At 73.2% G+C, this 13,878-nt stretch overlaps 2 protein-coding genes across 4 annotated transcripts; both read right to left on the reverse strand.

The window, feature by feature from the left end:
• Positions 1–4,765, reverse strand: LOC137164923 (hypermethylated in cancer 1 protein-like). 2 transcript variants are annotated; one of them, XM_067565970.1, is made up of 2 exons: positions 4,613–4,765; positions 1–2,570 (listed from the first exon to the last, which is right to left on the reverse strand). In XM_067565970.1, the coding sequence occupies exons 1-2, from the start codon at positions 4,662–4,664 to the stop codon at positions 655–657; spliced, it is 1,968 nt and encodes a 655-aa protein (XP_067422071.1). In that variant the 5' UTR covers positions 4,665–4,765; the 3' UTR covers positions 1–654. The 2 variants fall into 2 exon arrangements, with proteins under 2 accessions (XP_067422071.1, XP_067422072.1); XM_067565971.1 differs by lacking the exon at positions 4,613–4,765 and adding an exon at positions 3,117–3,182.
• Positions 4,766–7,311: 2,546 nt separating this feature from the next.
• On the reverse strand, positions 7,312–13,727 carry LOC137164922 (hypermethylated in cancer 1 protein). 2 transcript variants are annotated; one of them, XM_067565968.1, is made up of 2 exons: positions 13,370–13,727; positions 7,312–11,324 (listed from the first exon to the last, which is right to left on the reverse strand). In XM_067565968.1, the coding sequence occupies exons 1-2, from the start codon at positions 13,419–13,421 to the stop codon at positions 9,388–9,390; spliced, it is 1,989 nt and encodes a 662-aa protein (XP_067422069.1). In that variant the 5' UTR covers positions 13,422–13,727; the 3' UTR covers positions 7,312–9,387. The 2 variants fall into 2 exon arrangements, with proteins under 2 accessions (XP_067422069.1, XP_067422070.1); XM_067565969.1 differs by lacking the exon at positions 13,370–13,727 and adding an exon at positions 11,871–11,936.
• Positions 13,728–13,878: the final 151 nt, after the last annotated feature.

Consider the following 13,878-nt stretch of genomic DNA (forward strand, 5'->3'; position numbering starts at 1 on the left):
CTGCTCCTGCTGGGCCCAGCTGCTGCAGGGAGGTAGCGGAGCCACTGCCACGCCCCTCCTTGGGCCCAGGGCAGGGGACGGCCAGCTCCTGAGGTAGGAGGCAGCTTCACATTGTCCGCAAGGGAAACGTCCTTGTGCTGGGAGGCACCAGGCCCTGCTGGGCATTTGGCAGCTGTGCCAGCTATGGCAGAGGGCACAACACGGCCCCTTGTAGCCAGGCACTGGCCCCTTCAGGCCCCCCACCCCCAGGAAGCAGCTAGGGCAGGAAGCCATGGGATGGCTCCCACGGGCGAGTAAGGGGCTTGATCAGTGCCCAAGCAGCCCCATCACCAGACCGGAAACAACGCCATGGCCCAGCTGTAACCACGGCCACAGCCCACCAGCAGCACAACTCGTGGGACCCGGTGCCAGGGCCGTGCCCCCCCTGCGCTTTGGTAGCTGCAGGCGCTCCCCACGTGCCGGGGCAGGCGGAAGAGCTCCATCACGGCACATTTCCAGGGAGAAAAGTTACTCAGCCCCAAGCGCTGCCGAGGATCCAGCCGGGGAGGGGGCCACGGGCGCTGGGCGACCCCGGCCATGCAGCCGCTCTGGCCCTAGCTGGCGTGGGCAGCCCCGGGGCGCCAGGCAGGCCCCGTTAGGTGGGCGAGTAGCACTCTATGCTCCGGCCACCCTCGCCGTGCAGCAGGGGGCCGGCCCCAGCACCTCGGCCGCCTTCTCCTGGCTCAGCCCCAGGTGCTCGGCCGTGAACCGGGCCAGCGGGTAGAGGCTCTCCATGCTCTTGGGGTCGCTGAGGAAGTGCGAGGTGTGGGCGAGCAGCTCGGCCGCCTTCTCCTGCTTGAGGCCCAGCTGGTCGGCGGTGAGGCGCGCCATGGCGTAGACGCTGTCGGGGAAGTCCAGCTTGGCCTTGCCCTCGGGCCCGGCCGCGTGCATCTTCATGTGGCTGATGAGGTTGCGCTGCTGCGCGAACTTGCCACCGCACACCTGGCACTCGTAGGGCTTCTCGCCCGAGTGGATGCGCATGTGCTCGGTGAGCCGGTACTGCCGGGTGAAGCGCATGCCGCAGGCGTCGCAGGCGAAGGGCTTGAGGCCCAGGTGGCTGCGCATGTGGCGGGTCATGGTGCCGCGCTGCGTGAACTTCTTGCCGCAGATGGTGCAGGGGTAGGGCCGCGTCAGCCAGTGCGTCTTCTCGTGCTGCCGTAGCGTGGCCGGGTCCTTGTAGGCCTTGTCGCAGGAGGAGCAGCGGTAGGGCCGGATGATGTCGCCCAGGCCCTGGCCGCCTTTGTCCAGGAAGGGGACGGCCTGCTCCGAGGCCGCCTTGTGGAACAGCTCCTCCTCCGTGTGGGCCTCCACGTGGGCGTTGAGCTGCTCCGAGCTGGGGAAGCCCTTGCCGCAGGGGATGCAGACGTACAGGTTGTCGCCCAGGCTCTCGGGCTCGTAGCCCAGGTGGTTGCAGTACGGGCCCAGGTTGCTCCCGGGCGACGGGCCCTCGCTGCTGCCCGTGTCCTCGCTGGTGCTGTTCTCGTTCTCCAGCTCGTTGCTCTCCACGCTGGGGTAGCGGGACTGCGGGGCCAGGGGGGGCGACTCGGCCTTCTCCTCCCGCTCAGACTCCTTCTCCGCCTCGCACTCGTCCAGGTAGCTGCCCAGGGGCTCGTGCTTCATCCAGCGGTAGAGGAAGTCCCGGCCTTCGGCCCGGCCCAGGGGCTCGGCACAGGGCGGGCTGCCCCGGAAGCGGTCCGTGTGGTGGATCACCGCTTCGCCCGCCGGCGCTGCCTCTTTGTAGCCGGAGCCGTGGTTGGCCAGCAGCGAGGCGCCGAGCGGGGAGCTGTCATGCCGTGAGGGCAGCGAGGGCTCCCTGCTGTCCCCCGGGTGCAGCCTGTCCGTGGGCAGCAGCTGGGAGGAAGGGCCGTTGGGGCTCTTCTTGGAGAGGTCCAGGCCGCAGGGCGGCGAGCAGTGCCTCTCGGGCGGGCACAGCCCAGGCTGGTGCAGGGGGTTGCCCTGCGAGGCAGCGGCATAGAGCTCCCCGCACTGGGTGTTGAGGGGGTTGAGGGGCTCCCCGGGCTGCATGTCCACAGGCCGAGGGGGCCCCGAGTAGCAGGCCTGGATGACGGGGGTGGTGGCCCGGAGCCCCCGGCCCACCTTGCCGTAGGGGGGATAGCCCCCCCGCATGTGGCAGTACTTCCCCGTCCGCTTCAGCTTCTTCTTGCACAGAGTCACCAGGCCGGGGATCTGCAGGTAGCTGGCGGCGGCCAGCACGGCCCCCAGGCTCTGCTCCCCGCCCGGCTCGCACTCGCCCAGGCGGCCGGTGTAGATGAAGTCCAGGACCAGGCGGAAGATGCCCGGGCTCACCATCTCGTGGTCCAGGTTGAGCAGGTTGTCGTGCACCACCAGCGACTTCAGGTAGACGCTGCTGGCCGCCAGGACGTTCTTGTGCGCCCGGAACAGCGCGTTCTGCACCACGATGATCACGTCGCACAGGAAGCCCTTGGTGCGCTGCGTGTTGAGCTGCAGGAGAAGCTGCCTCGAGTGGCTCGGCACCTCCATGGCCTCCAGCATCGTGCTCAGCCCGCCACCTGCAAGAGACACGGCGTGAGGGGCGCCCGGCTGCCGGCCGCGGCCCAGGCCAGCGCGCAGCCTAATTTAGGCAAAACATCCCCGCCCGCGCTGCCGCTGCGCACGGCCTGTGGAATGCAGCCACGGGCGAGCCGGGAGGCAGCGGGGCCCAGCCGGCCGCCCGAACAGCACCGACCCCGGCCCCGGCCCCGGCCCCGGGCCGCCCTGCCAGCGCCCGCCCTCCCTGCCCGCCGCAGCCTGGGCTTCCCGGGGGTGCCGCCCGCACCCGGCGGCCCAGGGCCCGGCAGGGCGCGCAGGACGGGGGCTCCCGGCGCCGGGACCCGCTCGCGGACGGGCCTGCCTGGGGCGCTCCGCGCCTGCTGCCCGGGCTCCGGGAGGGGGCTCGGCGCTGCCGGCCGGGGGGATCCAAGGGGCGAAGCCGGCGCGGTCGCGCTCTCGGGCAGCGCCGCTCAGACGGGGCGGGAGGCAGCGGCCCGGCTGCAGCGGCCAGGGGAAGCCCCGGCCCCGGCAGGCCGCGTCCGGAGCTGGCTGGGCCCCGCAGCTACCTGAGGAGGAGACGGCGAGTCCCGGCGGGGAGCGGGGGCTGCGCGTCTGAGCCGCCTCCTGCCCGGCCCGGCCCGGCCCGCACTGACTGCGGCGCGCCTGGTGCCAGCCCTTATATCGGGGCTTCTCTCCGCGGGCCGGGCCGGGGGGGCCAAGCCCCTGCAGGCGCTGTAAGGAGGTGACATCACTCCCTCCGCTCCAGCGCCGCCAGCCCGGCCCCCACCTGAGCGCAGCGCAGCGCAGCCGGGCGGGGAGGGTCCGGGCCACCTGCCGCCCCCCGGGCCAGGGCCCGGGCCACCCCGCCCCTCGCCGGGCCCCTCCCCCGCCTCACACCCCCGCTGACCTGCAGCTCGGCTCGGCCCGGCCCGGCCCGGCCCGGCCCGGCGCCCTGAGCCCTCGAGGCGAGCGCACAGCCCCGCTCTGCTGCTGATGCCAACCCGAGGAGCGAGGCCGGGCTCCAGGGCGAGCCCCGAGGGCCAGGGGCGCTTGGCGGGGCCGGCAGCCCCTCGCCACCCGGCCCCCCATTCTCCCCCCTTTCCGCGGCGCCCTAGGTCAAGCCGCCGGCGGCGCTTTCGGCACCACGAAGCCCAAAGCCCAGAGGCCGAGGGAAGGAGCCGGGCCGGTCCCCGACTCGCCCCGCTGCCGCCCCCGCCTTGGCTCGCTTGCTGGGGGGAAACCGCCCCAGCCGGGCCGCTGCCCTGTCCCCGGCCCGGGCCGCGCTGCCGGGGCCGCCGGAGCGAGCCAGAGCCAGGGCGGGGAGGGGAGCGGAGGGGAGGGAGGGGAGTGCTTTGCTGGCCGGATCGGGCCGTCCGGGACCCGGGCAGGAAGGTGCGGGCTGGGCCGGGCTCGGAGCCAGCGGGGCCCGGCTGGCGCAGCTGCTGTGGCGGGGAGAGCGGGCGGCGGCTGCCCGCGCAGGGGAAGGAGCTTTGGGTGCGCCGGGACCAACGGGCTCGGCTCGGCTCGGCTGGCTCCGGGCAGGGCGAGCGGCGGCGGGCGGGGAAGGCAGGACAAGGGCTGGAGGCGGGAGGGAGCCCGGACCGGCTCGGGCCCGGCGGGAGCAGCTCTGTGCCCGCGGGGCTCGGGCCCTTCCTGCAGCCGCGGCTGGGCGAAGTTCGGGGCCCGGCTCCGCTGGTCGGGAGCGGGAGCCGCGAGGGCAGCGCCCGGCGCCCTCCAGTGGGGCGAGCCCCCGCGCTGCCCCTCCCGGCTCTGCGGTCCCGGGCACGCAGGGCCCAGGCTCGCTCCCCCCGGGTCGTGGCCGGACCGGGGCCCTGGACTCCCCCGCGGAGCACGGACCGTCCGTTCCCGTCTGGTCTCCGGCGAGCGGCCACCAGAGCCGCGCCGCGCCGCGCCCCCTCCCCGGTTCCTCTCTCCCTTTGGGGCATGACAGGCGCCAGCGACCGGGGACACCCCGCTCAGGAGCGCGCCCGCCTGGCCCGGGTCCCCCTGCTCCCGGCACTGGCAGAAGCTCCGGCACAGGCGCCCTCCCGCCCCGCGTTACCTGCGGGCCCGGTCGCTTCCGCCAGCCAGTCGAGCTCTCTGCGGACTCTCATGGCCCCCGAGCAGCAGCCTCAGCCCCTGGGTCTCCGCCGTGCGCTCCCCGCTGCCAGCCGGCGCCTCCGGCCCATGCCAGCTCCAGGGCTCTGCTGCCAAGGCGCTGCCTGTCTCGGCGCTCGCTGCGCGCTGCGCGCCAGGCCGGCGGCCGCTCCGGAGTGCGGCGCGGCGCGGCGCAGCGCAGCGCAGGAGGCAGCATGTGCAGCCGGCCCGGCGCACGGCTGGGCGCAAAGGTAAAGCCCGGGCTGCGAACTCCCTCTGACCCCGCTCTGAACTCTGCTCAGCGCCAGTCACTGTTAAAGGGACAGCAGCTGATTTCCTCCTCCCCTCGGCTCCCCGGGCGGGGCAGGGCCAGCCGGGCCCCCGGCGGCAGGAGGAGGAGCGGGGGCCCTGGACAGCTCCCCGAGGAGCTGGAGCGGGGCCCCCTGCCCTGCCCTGCCCTGCCCTGCCCGCGGCGGGAAGGAAGAGCCCCGCTTCTCTCAGGGAGCCGCCGGCCCGGCTCAGGGAAGTTAACCGCTGGGTCCGCCTGCTGGGCCGGGAGCTGTCGGCCGAGGGGCCCCGGGCTGGGAAGGTGAGAGCCGGCCGGAGCACACGAGCTCCCCGCGGCCCCTTCCCCTGCGGGCGGGATGGCGCCCCGCAGCCCGGCCCCCCCCCCGGATGAGCGGGTGAGTCTCTGGGGAGCGGCGGGCTCGGGGCCAGGCTGTCCGCATCGGGCCGCGTGGAGGCGGGGATGGGCTCCGCACTGGCCCGGGGGCGGGGACCTTCCTGCACCGGTGAAGTTTGGGGCTGGCAGCTGGATTCCCCCCTTTGCGCCCCGCCCCGGCGATCTGAGGCTCCGGCTTCCCCGGGGCTTGCTGGGTGCCCGATGCGCTGCCCAAGCCTCATGTGCGGGTCACCCAGTGCCCGGGAGGCCGCACCGTTCCGAGATGTCCAGGCTTCCGGCTGGTTTGTTCGGATGTTTTCGTAATCATTTCTCCCGCAAACGCCTCGCTGGGTCTCTCTCGTTCTGGTCCCTTTGCCGCTGGGGGCGAACCGGGGCTCGCGGGCCTGCGGCAGCTGCAACCCTGGGAACCGCTGCCGAGTTTGGGGGCGGAAAGCAGCGGGCCTCCCGCTTTCCCAGCTGGGCGGGAAGGCTTCCCAGGGACCCTGGCGTCTGGCCCCTGACTTCAGTGGGGCCAGGATGGAACCACTGAGCCCAGCCATGCGCCCTCCTGCCCAGCCCCGGCCAGAGCATCTCCCCCTGCGTCCTGAACTGCTGGAGCTGAACTGCCCATTAGCCCCCTTCACCCGGTGCTGTTCTCCCCGCCGGGGCGCTTGTCACCCCACGCCCAGCGCTGGGATCCAGCAGAACCATCCCTCTGCCTGCCCCCCAGGGCTGCCCGTCCAGCAGCACCCCCGCCGCAGGCCCCCCCCCCCCCCACTGGTGCCCCCAGGCTCTGCCTGGAGTCCCCATGCAACTGCGTTACAGCCCCTGCCCCGCGCTGCACGTTTAACGCAGCCGCTCGCCCCAGTGATCTCCTGCCCTCCCCGGTTCGGCCAGTGCCTGCCCCGCTCCCAGGCCTGCCCCTAACGCTCTTGCGCACGGCTCAGCGGAGCCAGGCCCCATGGCGGAGCTGGGCCCATCCAGCCCGAAGGAAGGAGCCGGGCCGCACGTGTTAATGTCACTTTATTGCTGGTTGGGTGAGTACAGAGAAAGGCTGGTACAAATCAGAACCATTTACACGCCGGGCGGGGGCGCGGGCTGAGCTGGAGCCAGGCCCGGCCCGGCCCTGCCTTGGACACGTTCCCCTCCCCGGGCGTTGCTCACAGCTGCCGCAGCTTTGACCCTGATGGCTGCAAGGGGCGCAGGGCAGCCTGTGTCTGACGCTGGCCCAGGCCGAGCCCTTCGGTCGCTTGGGGAGCCCGTTTGTGCCCAGGCTCCTGGGGCACCGGAGCTGGGTGGGCCCGGACCCCGGCACGGGAGATTTGCACCCCACGGCCGCTGGGGCTGTGGCGGGCGGCGCAGCCAGGCAGGCTGAAGGCACCATTGGTTTGAGGCCGGGCACAGTCGCCCCGTGTGCAAAGGAGAGAAGAGAAGGAAGGGAAAAGGGTTTCACATTATCCCCAGGCCGGAGGGGGGGGCTGGGACAGCCCCGGGTCGCCCAGGCGGGGCCTCGTGGCCTGTGCCCCGCCCGACGCCTTTGGTGGCTCAGTCTGGCCCGAGCAGGGGCGGCCCACGGCAGGACTCCAGGCTCGGCAGCACCTGGCTCGTGTGGCCCCTTAGTCCAGGCGTGTGGGGCGGATCTGCCCGCTCAGTGCAGCCCCGGGCCCGGGGGCGGAGGTCAGCCCACTCCTATCGGCCGGGCGGCCGGGCGCCCGCCTGCCTGCAGTACCCCCTCCTGGCCCGGCGCAGAGCCCAGCCCGCTGCCCGTCCAGGCCACTGCCCCCCAAGGCCACTGCCCCCCACGGGCTGCAGCACCAAGCGCAGCCCCACCCGGCCTGGGAACGGCGCAGCCCAGGTGGCCGCTGCCTCTCCCTGGCTGCGAGAGCGGCTGGTGCCCGGCCCAGCAGGAGACGGCGCCAGTGTGTGTCTGTCACAAGCTGGGCCCAGGACTCAGCCTCCAGGGAGCAGAGGCGAGGGTGCCTCACACCCGACCTGCTGTGTGGACGGGACGGGCCGGGGCGTCTGCAGAGACACAGCCCTTCGGTGCAGAGCGCAGCCCGGCTCCTGGCCCTGCACTCACAGCCTGGCCCCTCTGCCCTGCACCAGCCATAGGCGGGGGAGCGGGGGGCCCAGCCCAGCCCCAGGAAAGCCCCTGGGGGCGTTAACAACCCCCTCCCGCCAATGCTTTATTTGTGCTGAAAGGGGCCAGGGCTCAAAACAATCCTTGTCCTTTCATAACTGACTCCGCAAACCCAGAGGCGCTGGGTCCTGCACTGCCGGGCCAGGGGGGCCGGGTCTCAGCCCTGACAGGCCCTGGCACAAATCAACCACTGACTCCCATGGCCTCACGTTGCCAGCCCCACCCCCCAGCAAAGACCCCCTCCCCTCCCCAGGGAGACAGCAGCATTCACCCTAGCTGCGTAGGCGCCCCTGTGACCCCAGAGAGTAAAAAACTGCTGGGGGGGGGGAGGGGATGCGTCCCAGGGGCTCAGTCTGGGGACAGCCGGTCCCCAAGCCCTGCGCTCTCCCACCAGCTGCTGGTGAGGGCAGGGGGCTCGCTCTCTGGGGTCAGCTTCCTCAGGAATGGCCAGGGGCAGGACTTCTCTGAAGCAGCTGGGCCGGGCCTGGCTCAGGCAGGACACGGGGGCTATCCCTGAGACTGGCCGGGGAGGCTGGTTCTCCTCCACAGGTGGTTGCTTTGGTTTCTGCTTGCCAGGCAGGGCCCAGGGCCGGAGGATCTTGGCGAGCCAGGCCCATCAGTGGGAGCTGGGAGGGTGGAGGGCTCAGGCACTGGGGATCGATCTCGTGGGTCGTTCTCCTGACCCTTCCCCCCCCAGGCCCAGCTGCAGCCAGAGCCGGGAGAGGCGTTGTCATGCACTGGCTCTGGGCCGTTTGCTGGGCCAGGGCACAGCGCTCCCTGCAGAGCATCCAGCCCGTCTGCTGCTCCTCTTACACCCAGGAGGGGCCAGCGACTGGAGAAGGCTGTGCCCACAGGCCCCGCCCTCCTCCGCGTGCCTGCAGCTCCTCCGTATCCAGCTACAGCTGCTGAGCCACGGCCTGCCCTGCTTCACTTCCCTCCTGCCCTCCCCAGCCCCTATGACCAGTCTAACAAGGCTGAGGGCGGCAGAACCGGCTCCTGTCCCCCACCCCCGGCAGCCGGGGCAGACAGTGCCACATGGACGTGGGAGCCCGGGTGACGCGAGGCGTCCGTGTGCGTGTGCGGAGCACAAGTGGGTGAGCAAGGCCCGGGGGGGGGGCGGGCGAGGGGCAGCTGCAAAAGCCAGTTTTGGTTGAGGCACAAAGTGGAGCTGCAGCAAAAGCCTGGCCCCCTCCCAGTGCCCCCGGCTCCTCCTAGCCGGCCCCATGGGGAAGCTGGGCTCCAAGCGGCCAGAGCCCGGCGGCTGCCCGGGGCTGGAGTCAAACAGTGGGCCCAGAGTTGGATTATTCTGCTCCTGCTGGGCCCAGCTGCTGCAGGGAGGTTGCGGAGCCACTGCCACGCCCCTCCTTGGGCCCAGGGCGGGGGACGACCAGCTCCTGAGGTAGGAGGCAGCTTCACATTGTCCGCAAGGGAAACGTCCTTGTGCTGGGCGGCACCAGGCCCGGCTGGGCATTTGGCAGCTGTGCCAGCTATGGCAGAGGGCACAACACGGCCCCTTGTAGCCAGGCACTGGCCCCTTCAGGCCCCCCACCCCCAGGAAGCAGCTAGGGCAGGAAGCCATGGGATGGCTCCCACGGGCGAGTAAGGGGCTTGATCAGTGCCCAAGCAGCCCCATCACCAGACCGGAAACAACGCCATGGCCCAGCTGTAACCACGGCCACAGCCCACCAGCAGCACAACTCGTGGGACCCGGTGCCAGGGCCGTGCCCCCCCTGCTCTTTGGTAGCTGCAGGCGCTCCCCACGTGCCGGGCAGGCGGAAGAGCTCCATCACGGCACATTTCCAGGGAGAAAAGTTACCCAGCCCCAAGCGCTGCCGAGGATCCAGCCGGGGAGGGGGCCACGGGCGCTGGGCGACCCCGGCCATGCAGCCGCTCTGGCCCTAGCTGGAGTGGGCAGCCCCGGGGCGCCAGGCAGGCCCCGTTAGGTGGGCGAGTAGCACTCTATGCTCCGGCCACCCTCGCCGTGCAGCAGCGGGGCCGGCCCCAGCACCTCGGCCGCCTTCTCCTGGCTCAGCCCCAGGTGCTCGGCCGTGAACCGGGCCAGCGGGTAGAGGCTCTCCATGCTCTTGGGGTCGCTGAGGAAGTGCGAGGTGTGGGCGAGCAGCTCGGCCGCCTTCTCCTGCTTGAGGCCCAGCTGGTCGGCGGTGAGGCGCGCCATGGCGTAGACGCTGTCGGGGAAGTCCAGCTTGGCCTTGCCCTCGGGCCCGGCCGCGTGCATCTTCATGTGGCTGATGAGGTTGCGCTGCTGCGCGAACTTGCCGCCGCACACCTGGCACTCGTAGGGCTTCTCGCCCGAGTGGATGCGCATGTGCTCGGTGAGCCGGTACTGCCGGGTGAAGCGCATGCCGCAGGCGTCGCAGGCGAAGGGCTTGAGGCCCAGGTGGCTGCGCATGTGGCGGGTCATGGTGCCGCGCTGCGTGAACTTCTTGCCGCAGATGGTGCAGGGGTAGGGCCGCGTCAGCCAGTGCGTCTTCTCGTGCTGCCGTAGCGTGGCCGGGTCCTTGTAGGCCTTGTCGCAGGAGGAGCAGCGGTAGGGCCGGATGATGTCGCCCAGGCCCTGGCCGCCTTTGTCCAGGAAGGGGACGGCCTGCTCCGAGGCCGCCTTGTGGAACAGCTCCTCCTCCGTGTGGGCCTCCACGTGGGCGTTGAGCTGCTCCGAGCTGGGGAAGCCCTTGCCGCAGGGGATGCAGACGTACAGGTTGTCGCCCAGGCTCTCGGGCTCGTAGCCCAGGTGGTTGCAGTACGGGCCCAGGTTGCTCCCGGGCGACGGGCCCTCGCTGCTGCCCGTGTCCTCGCTGGTGCTGTTCTCGTTCTCCAGCTCGTTGCTCTCCACGCTGGGGTAGCGGGACTGCGGGGCCAGGGGGGGCGACTCGGCCTTCTCCTCCCGCTCAGACTCCTTCTCCGCCTCGCACTCGTCCAGGTAGCTGCCCAGGGGCTCGTGCTTCATCCAGCGGTAGAGGAAGTCCCGGCCTTCGGCCCGGCCCGGGGGCTCGGCACAGGGCGGGCTGCCCCGGAAGCGGTCCGTGTGGTGGATCACCGCTTCGCCCGCCGGCGCTGCCTCTTTGTAGCCGGAGCCGTGGTTGGCCAGCAGCGAGGCGCCGAGCGGGGAGCTGTCATGCCGTGAGGGCAGCGAGGGCTCCCTGCTGTCCCCCGGGTGCAGCCTGTCCGTGGGCAGCAGCTGGGAGGAAGGGCCGTTGGGGCTCTTCTTGGAGAGGTCCAGGCCGCAGGGCGGCGAGCAGTGCCTCTCGGGCGGGCACAGCCCAGGCTGGTGCAGGGGGTTGCCCTGCGAGGCAGCGGCATAGAGCTCCCCGCACTGGGTGTTGAGGGGGTTGAGGGGCTCCCCGGGCTGCATGTCCACAGGCCGAGGGGGCCCCGAGTAGCAGGCCTGGATGACGGGGGTGGTGGCCCGGAGCCCCCGGCCCACCTTGCCGTAGGGGGGATAGCCCCCCCGCATGTGGCAGTACTTCCCCGTCCGCTTCAGCTTCTTCTTGCACAGAGTCACCAGGCCGGGGATCTGCAGGTAGCTGGCGGCGGCCAGCACGGCCCCCAGGCTCTGCTCCCCGCCCGGCTCGCACTCGCCCAGGCGGCCGGTGTAGATGAAGTCCAGGACCAGGCGGAAGATGCCCGGGCTCACCATCTCGTGGTCCAGGTTGAGCAGGTTGTCGTGCACCACCAGCGACTTCAGGTAGACGCTGCTGGCCGCCAGGACGTTCTTGTGCGCCCGGAACAGCGCGTTCTGCACCACGATGATCACGTCGCACAGGAAGCCCTTGGTGCGCTGCGTGTTGAGCTGCAGGAGAAGCTGCCTCGAGTGGCTCGGCACCTCCATGGCCTCCAGCATCGTGCTCAGCCCGCCACCTGCAAGAGACACGGCGTGAGGGGCGCCCGGCTGCCGGCCGCGGCCCAGGCCAGCGCGCAGCCTAATTTAGGCAAAACATCCCCGCCCGCGCTGCCGCTGCGCACGGCCTGTGGAATGCAGCCACGGGCGAGCCGGGAGGCAGCGGGGCCCAGCCGGCCGCCCGAACAGCACCGACCCCGGCCCCGGCCCCGGCCCCGGGCCGCCCTGCCAGCGCCCGCCCTCCCTGCCCGCCGCAGCCTGGGCTTCCCGGGGGTGCCGCCCGCACCCGGCGGCCCAGGGCCCGGCAGGGCGCGCAGGACGGGGGCTCCCGGCGCCGGGACCCGCTCGCGGACGGGCCTGCCTGGGGCGCTCCGCGCCTGCTGCCCGGGCTCCGGGAGGGGGCTCGGCGCTGCCGGCCGGGGGGATCCAAGGGGCGAAGCCGGCGCGGTCGCGCTCTCGGGCAGCGCCGCTCAGACGGGGCGGGAGGCAGCGGCCCGGCTGCAGCGGCCAGGGGAAGCCCCGGCCCCGGCAGGCCGCGTCCGGAGCTGGCTGGGCCCCGCAGCTACCTGAGGAGGAGACGGCGAGTCCCGGCGGGGAGCGGGGGCTGCGCGTCTGAGCCGCCTCCTGCCCGGCCCGGCCCGGCCCGCACTGACTGCGGCGCGCCTGGTGCCAGCCCTTATATCGGGGCTTCTCTCCGCGGGCCGGGCCGGGGGGGCCAAGCCCCTGCAGGCGCTGTAAGGAGGTGACATCACTCCCTCCGCTCCAGCGCCGCCAGCCCGGCCCCCACCTGAGCGCAGCGCAGCGCAGCCGGGCGGGGAGGGTCCGGGCCACCTGCCGCCCCCCGGGCCAGGGCCCGGGCCACCCCGCCCCTCGCCGGGCCCCTCCCCCGCCTCACACCCCCGCTGACCTGCAGCTCGGCTCGGCCCGGCCCGGCCCGGCCCCCTCAGCCCTCGAGGCGAGCGCACAGCCCCGCTCTGCTGCTGATGCCAACCCGAGGAGCGAGGCCGGGCTCCAGGGCGAGCCCCGAGGGCCAGGGGCGCTTGGCGGGGCCGGCAGCCCCTCGCCTCCCGGCCCCACTTTCTCCCGCCTTTCCGCTGCGCCCTAGGTCAAGCCGCCGGCGGCGCTTTCGGCACCACGAAGCCCAAAGCCCAGAGGCCGAGGGAAGGAGCCGGGCCGGTCCCCGACTCGCCCCGCTGCCGCCCCCGCCTTGGCTCGCTTGCTGGGGGGAAACCGCCCCAGCCGGGCCGCTGCCCTGTCCCCGGCCCGGGCCGCGCTGCCGGGGCCGCCGGAGCGAGCCAGGGCCAGGGCCAGGGCGGGGAGCGGAGGGGACGGGAGGGAGGGAGGGGAGTGCTTTGCTGGCCGGATCGGGCCGTCCGGGACCCGGGCAGGAAGGTGCGGGCTGGGCCGGGCTCGGAGCCAGCGGGGCCCGGCTGGCGCAGCTGCTGTGGCGGGGAGAGCGGGCGGCGGCTGCCCGCGCTGGGGAAGGCGCTTTGGGTGCGCCGGGACCAACGGGCTCGGCTCGGCTCGGCTCGGCTCGGCTCCGGGCAGGGCGAGCGGCGGCGGGCGGGGAAGGCAGGACAAGGGCTGGAGGCGGGAGGGAGCCCGGACCGGCTCGGGCCCGGCGGGAGCAGCTCTGTGCCCGCGGGGCTCGGGCCCTTCCTGCAGCCGCGGCTGGGCGAAGTTCGGGGCCCGGCTCCGCTGGTCGGGAGCGGGGAGCCGCGAGGGCAGCGCCCGGCGCCCTCCAGTGGGGCGAGCCCCCGCGCTGCCCCTCCCGGCTCTGCGGTCCCGGGCACGCAGGGCCCAGGCTCGCTCCCCCCGGGTCGTGGCCGGGACCGGGGCCCTGGACTCCCCCGCGGAGCACGGACCGTCCGTTCCCGTCTGGTCTCCGGCGAGCGGCCACCAGAGCCGCGCCGCGCCCCCTCCCCGGCTCCTCTCCCCCTTTGGGGCATGACAGGCGCCAGCGACCGGGGACACCCCGCTCAGGAGCGCGCCCGCCTGGCCCGGGTCCCCCTGCTCCCGGCACTGGCAGAAGCTCCGGCACAGGCGCCCTCCCGCCCCGCGTTACCTGCGGGCCCGGTCGCTTCCGCCAGCCAGTCGAGCTCTCTGCGGACTCTCATGGCCCCCGAGCAGCAGCCTCAGCCCCTGGGTCTCCGCCGTGCGCTCCCCGCTGCCAGCCGGCGCCTCCGGCCCATGCCAGCTCCAGGGCTCTGCTGCCAAGGCGCTGCCTGTCTCGGCGCTCGCTGCGCGCTGCGCGCCAGGCCGGCGGCCGCTCCGGAGTGCGGCGCGGCGCAGCGCGGCGCAGGAGGCAGCATGTGCAGCCGGCCCGGCGCACGGCTGGGCGCAAAGGTAAAGCCCGGGCTGCGAACTCCCTCTGACCCCGCTCTGAACTCTGCTCAGCGCCAGTCACTGTTAAAGGGACAGCAGCTGATTTCCTCCTCCCCTCGGCTCCCCGGGCGGGGCAGGGCCAGCCGGGCCCCCCGGCGGCAGGAGGAGGAGCGGGGGGCCCTGGACAGCTCCCCGAGGAGCTGGAGCGGGGCCCCCTGCCCTGCCCTGCCCTGCCCTGCCCTGCCCGCG

The sequence above is a fragment of the Emydura macquarii genome, unplaced genomic scaffold, assembly GCF_026122565.2.
Source record: "Emydura macquarii macquarii isolate MOO-44397 ecotype Brisbane River unplaced genomic scaffold, CSIRO-AGI_Emac_v2 contig_2699, whole genome shotgun sequence".
NCBI classification, from domain to species: Eukaryota; Metazoa; Chordata; order Testudines; family Chelidae; genus Emydura; species Emydura macquarii.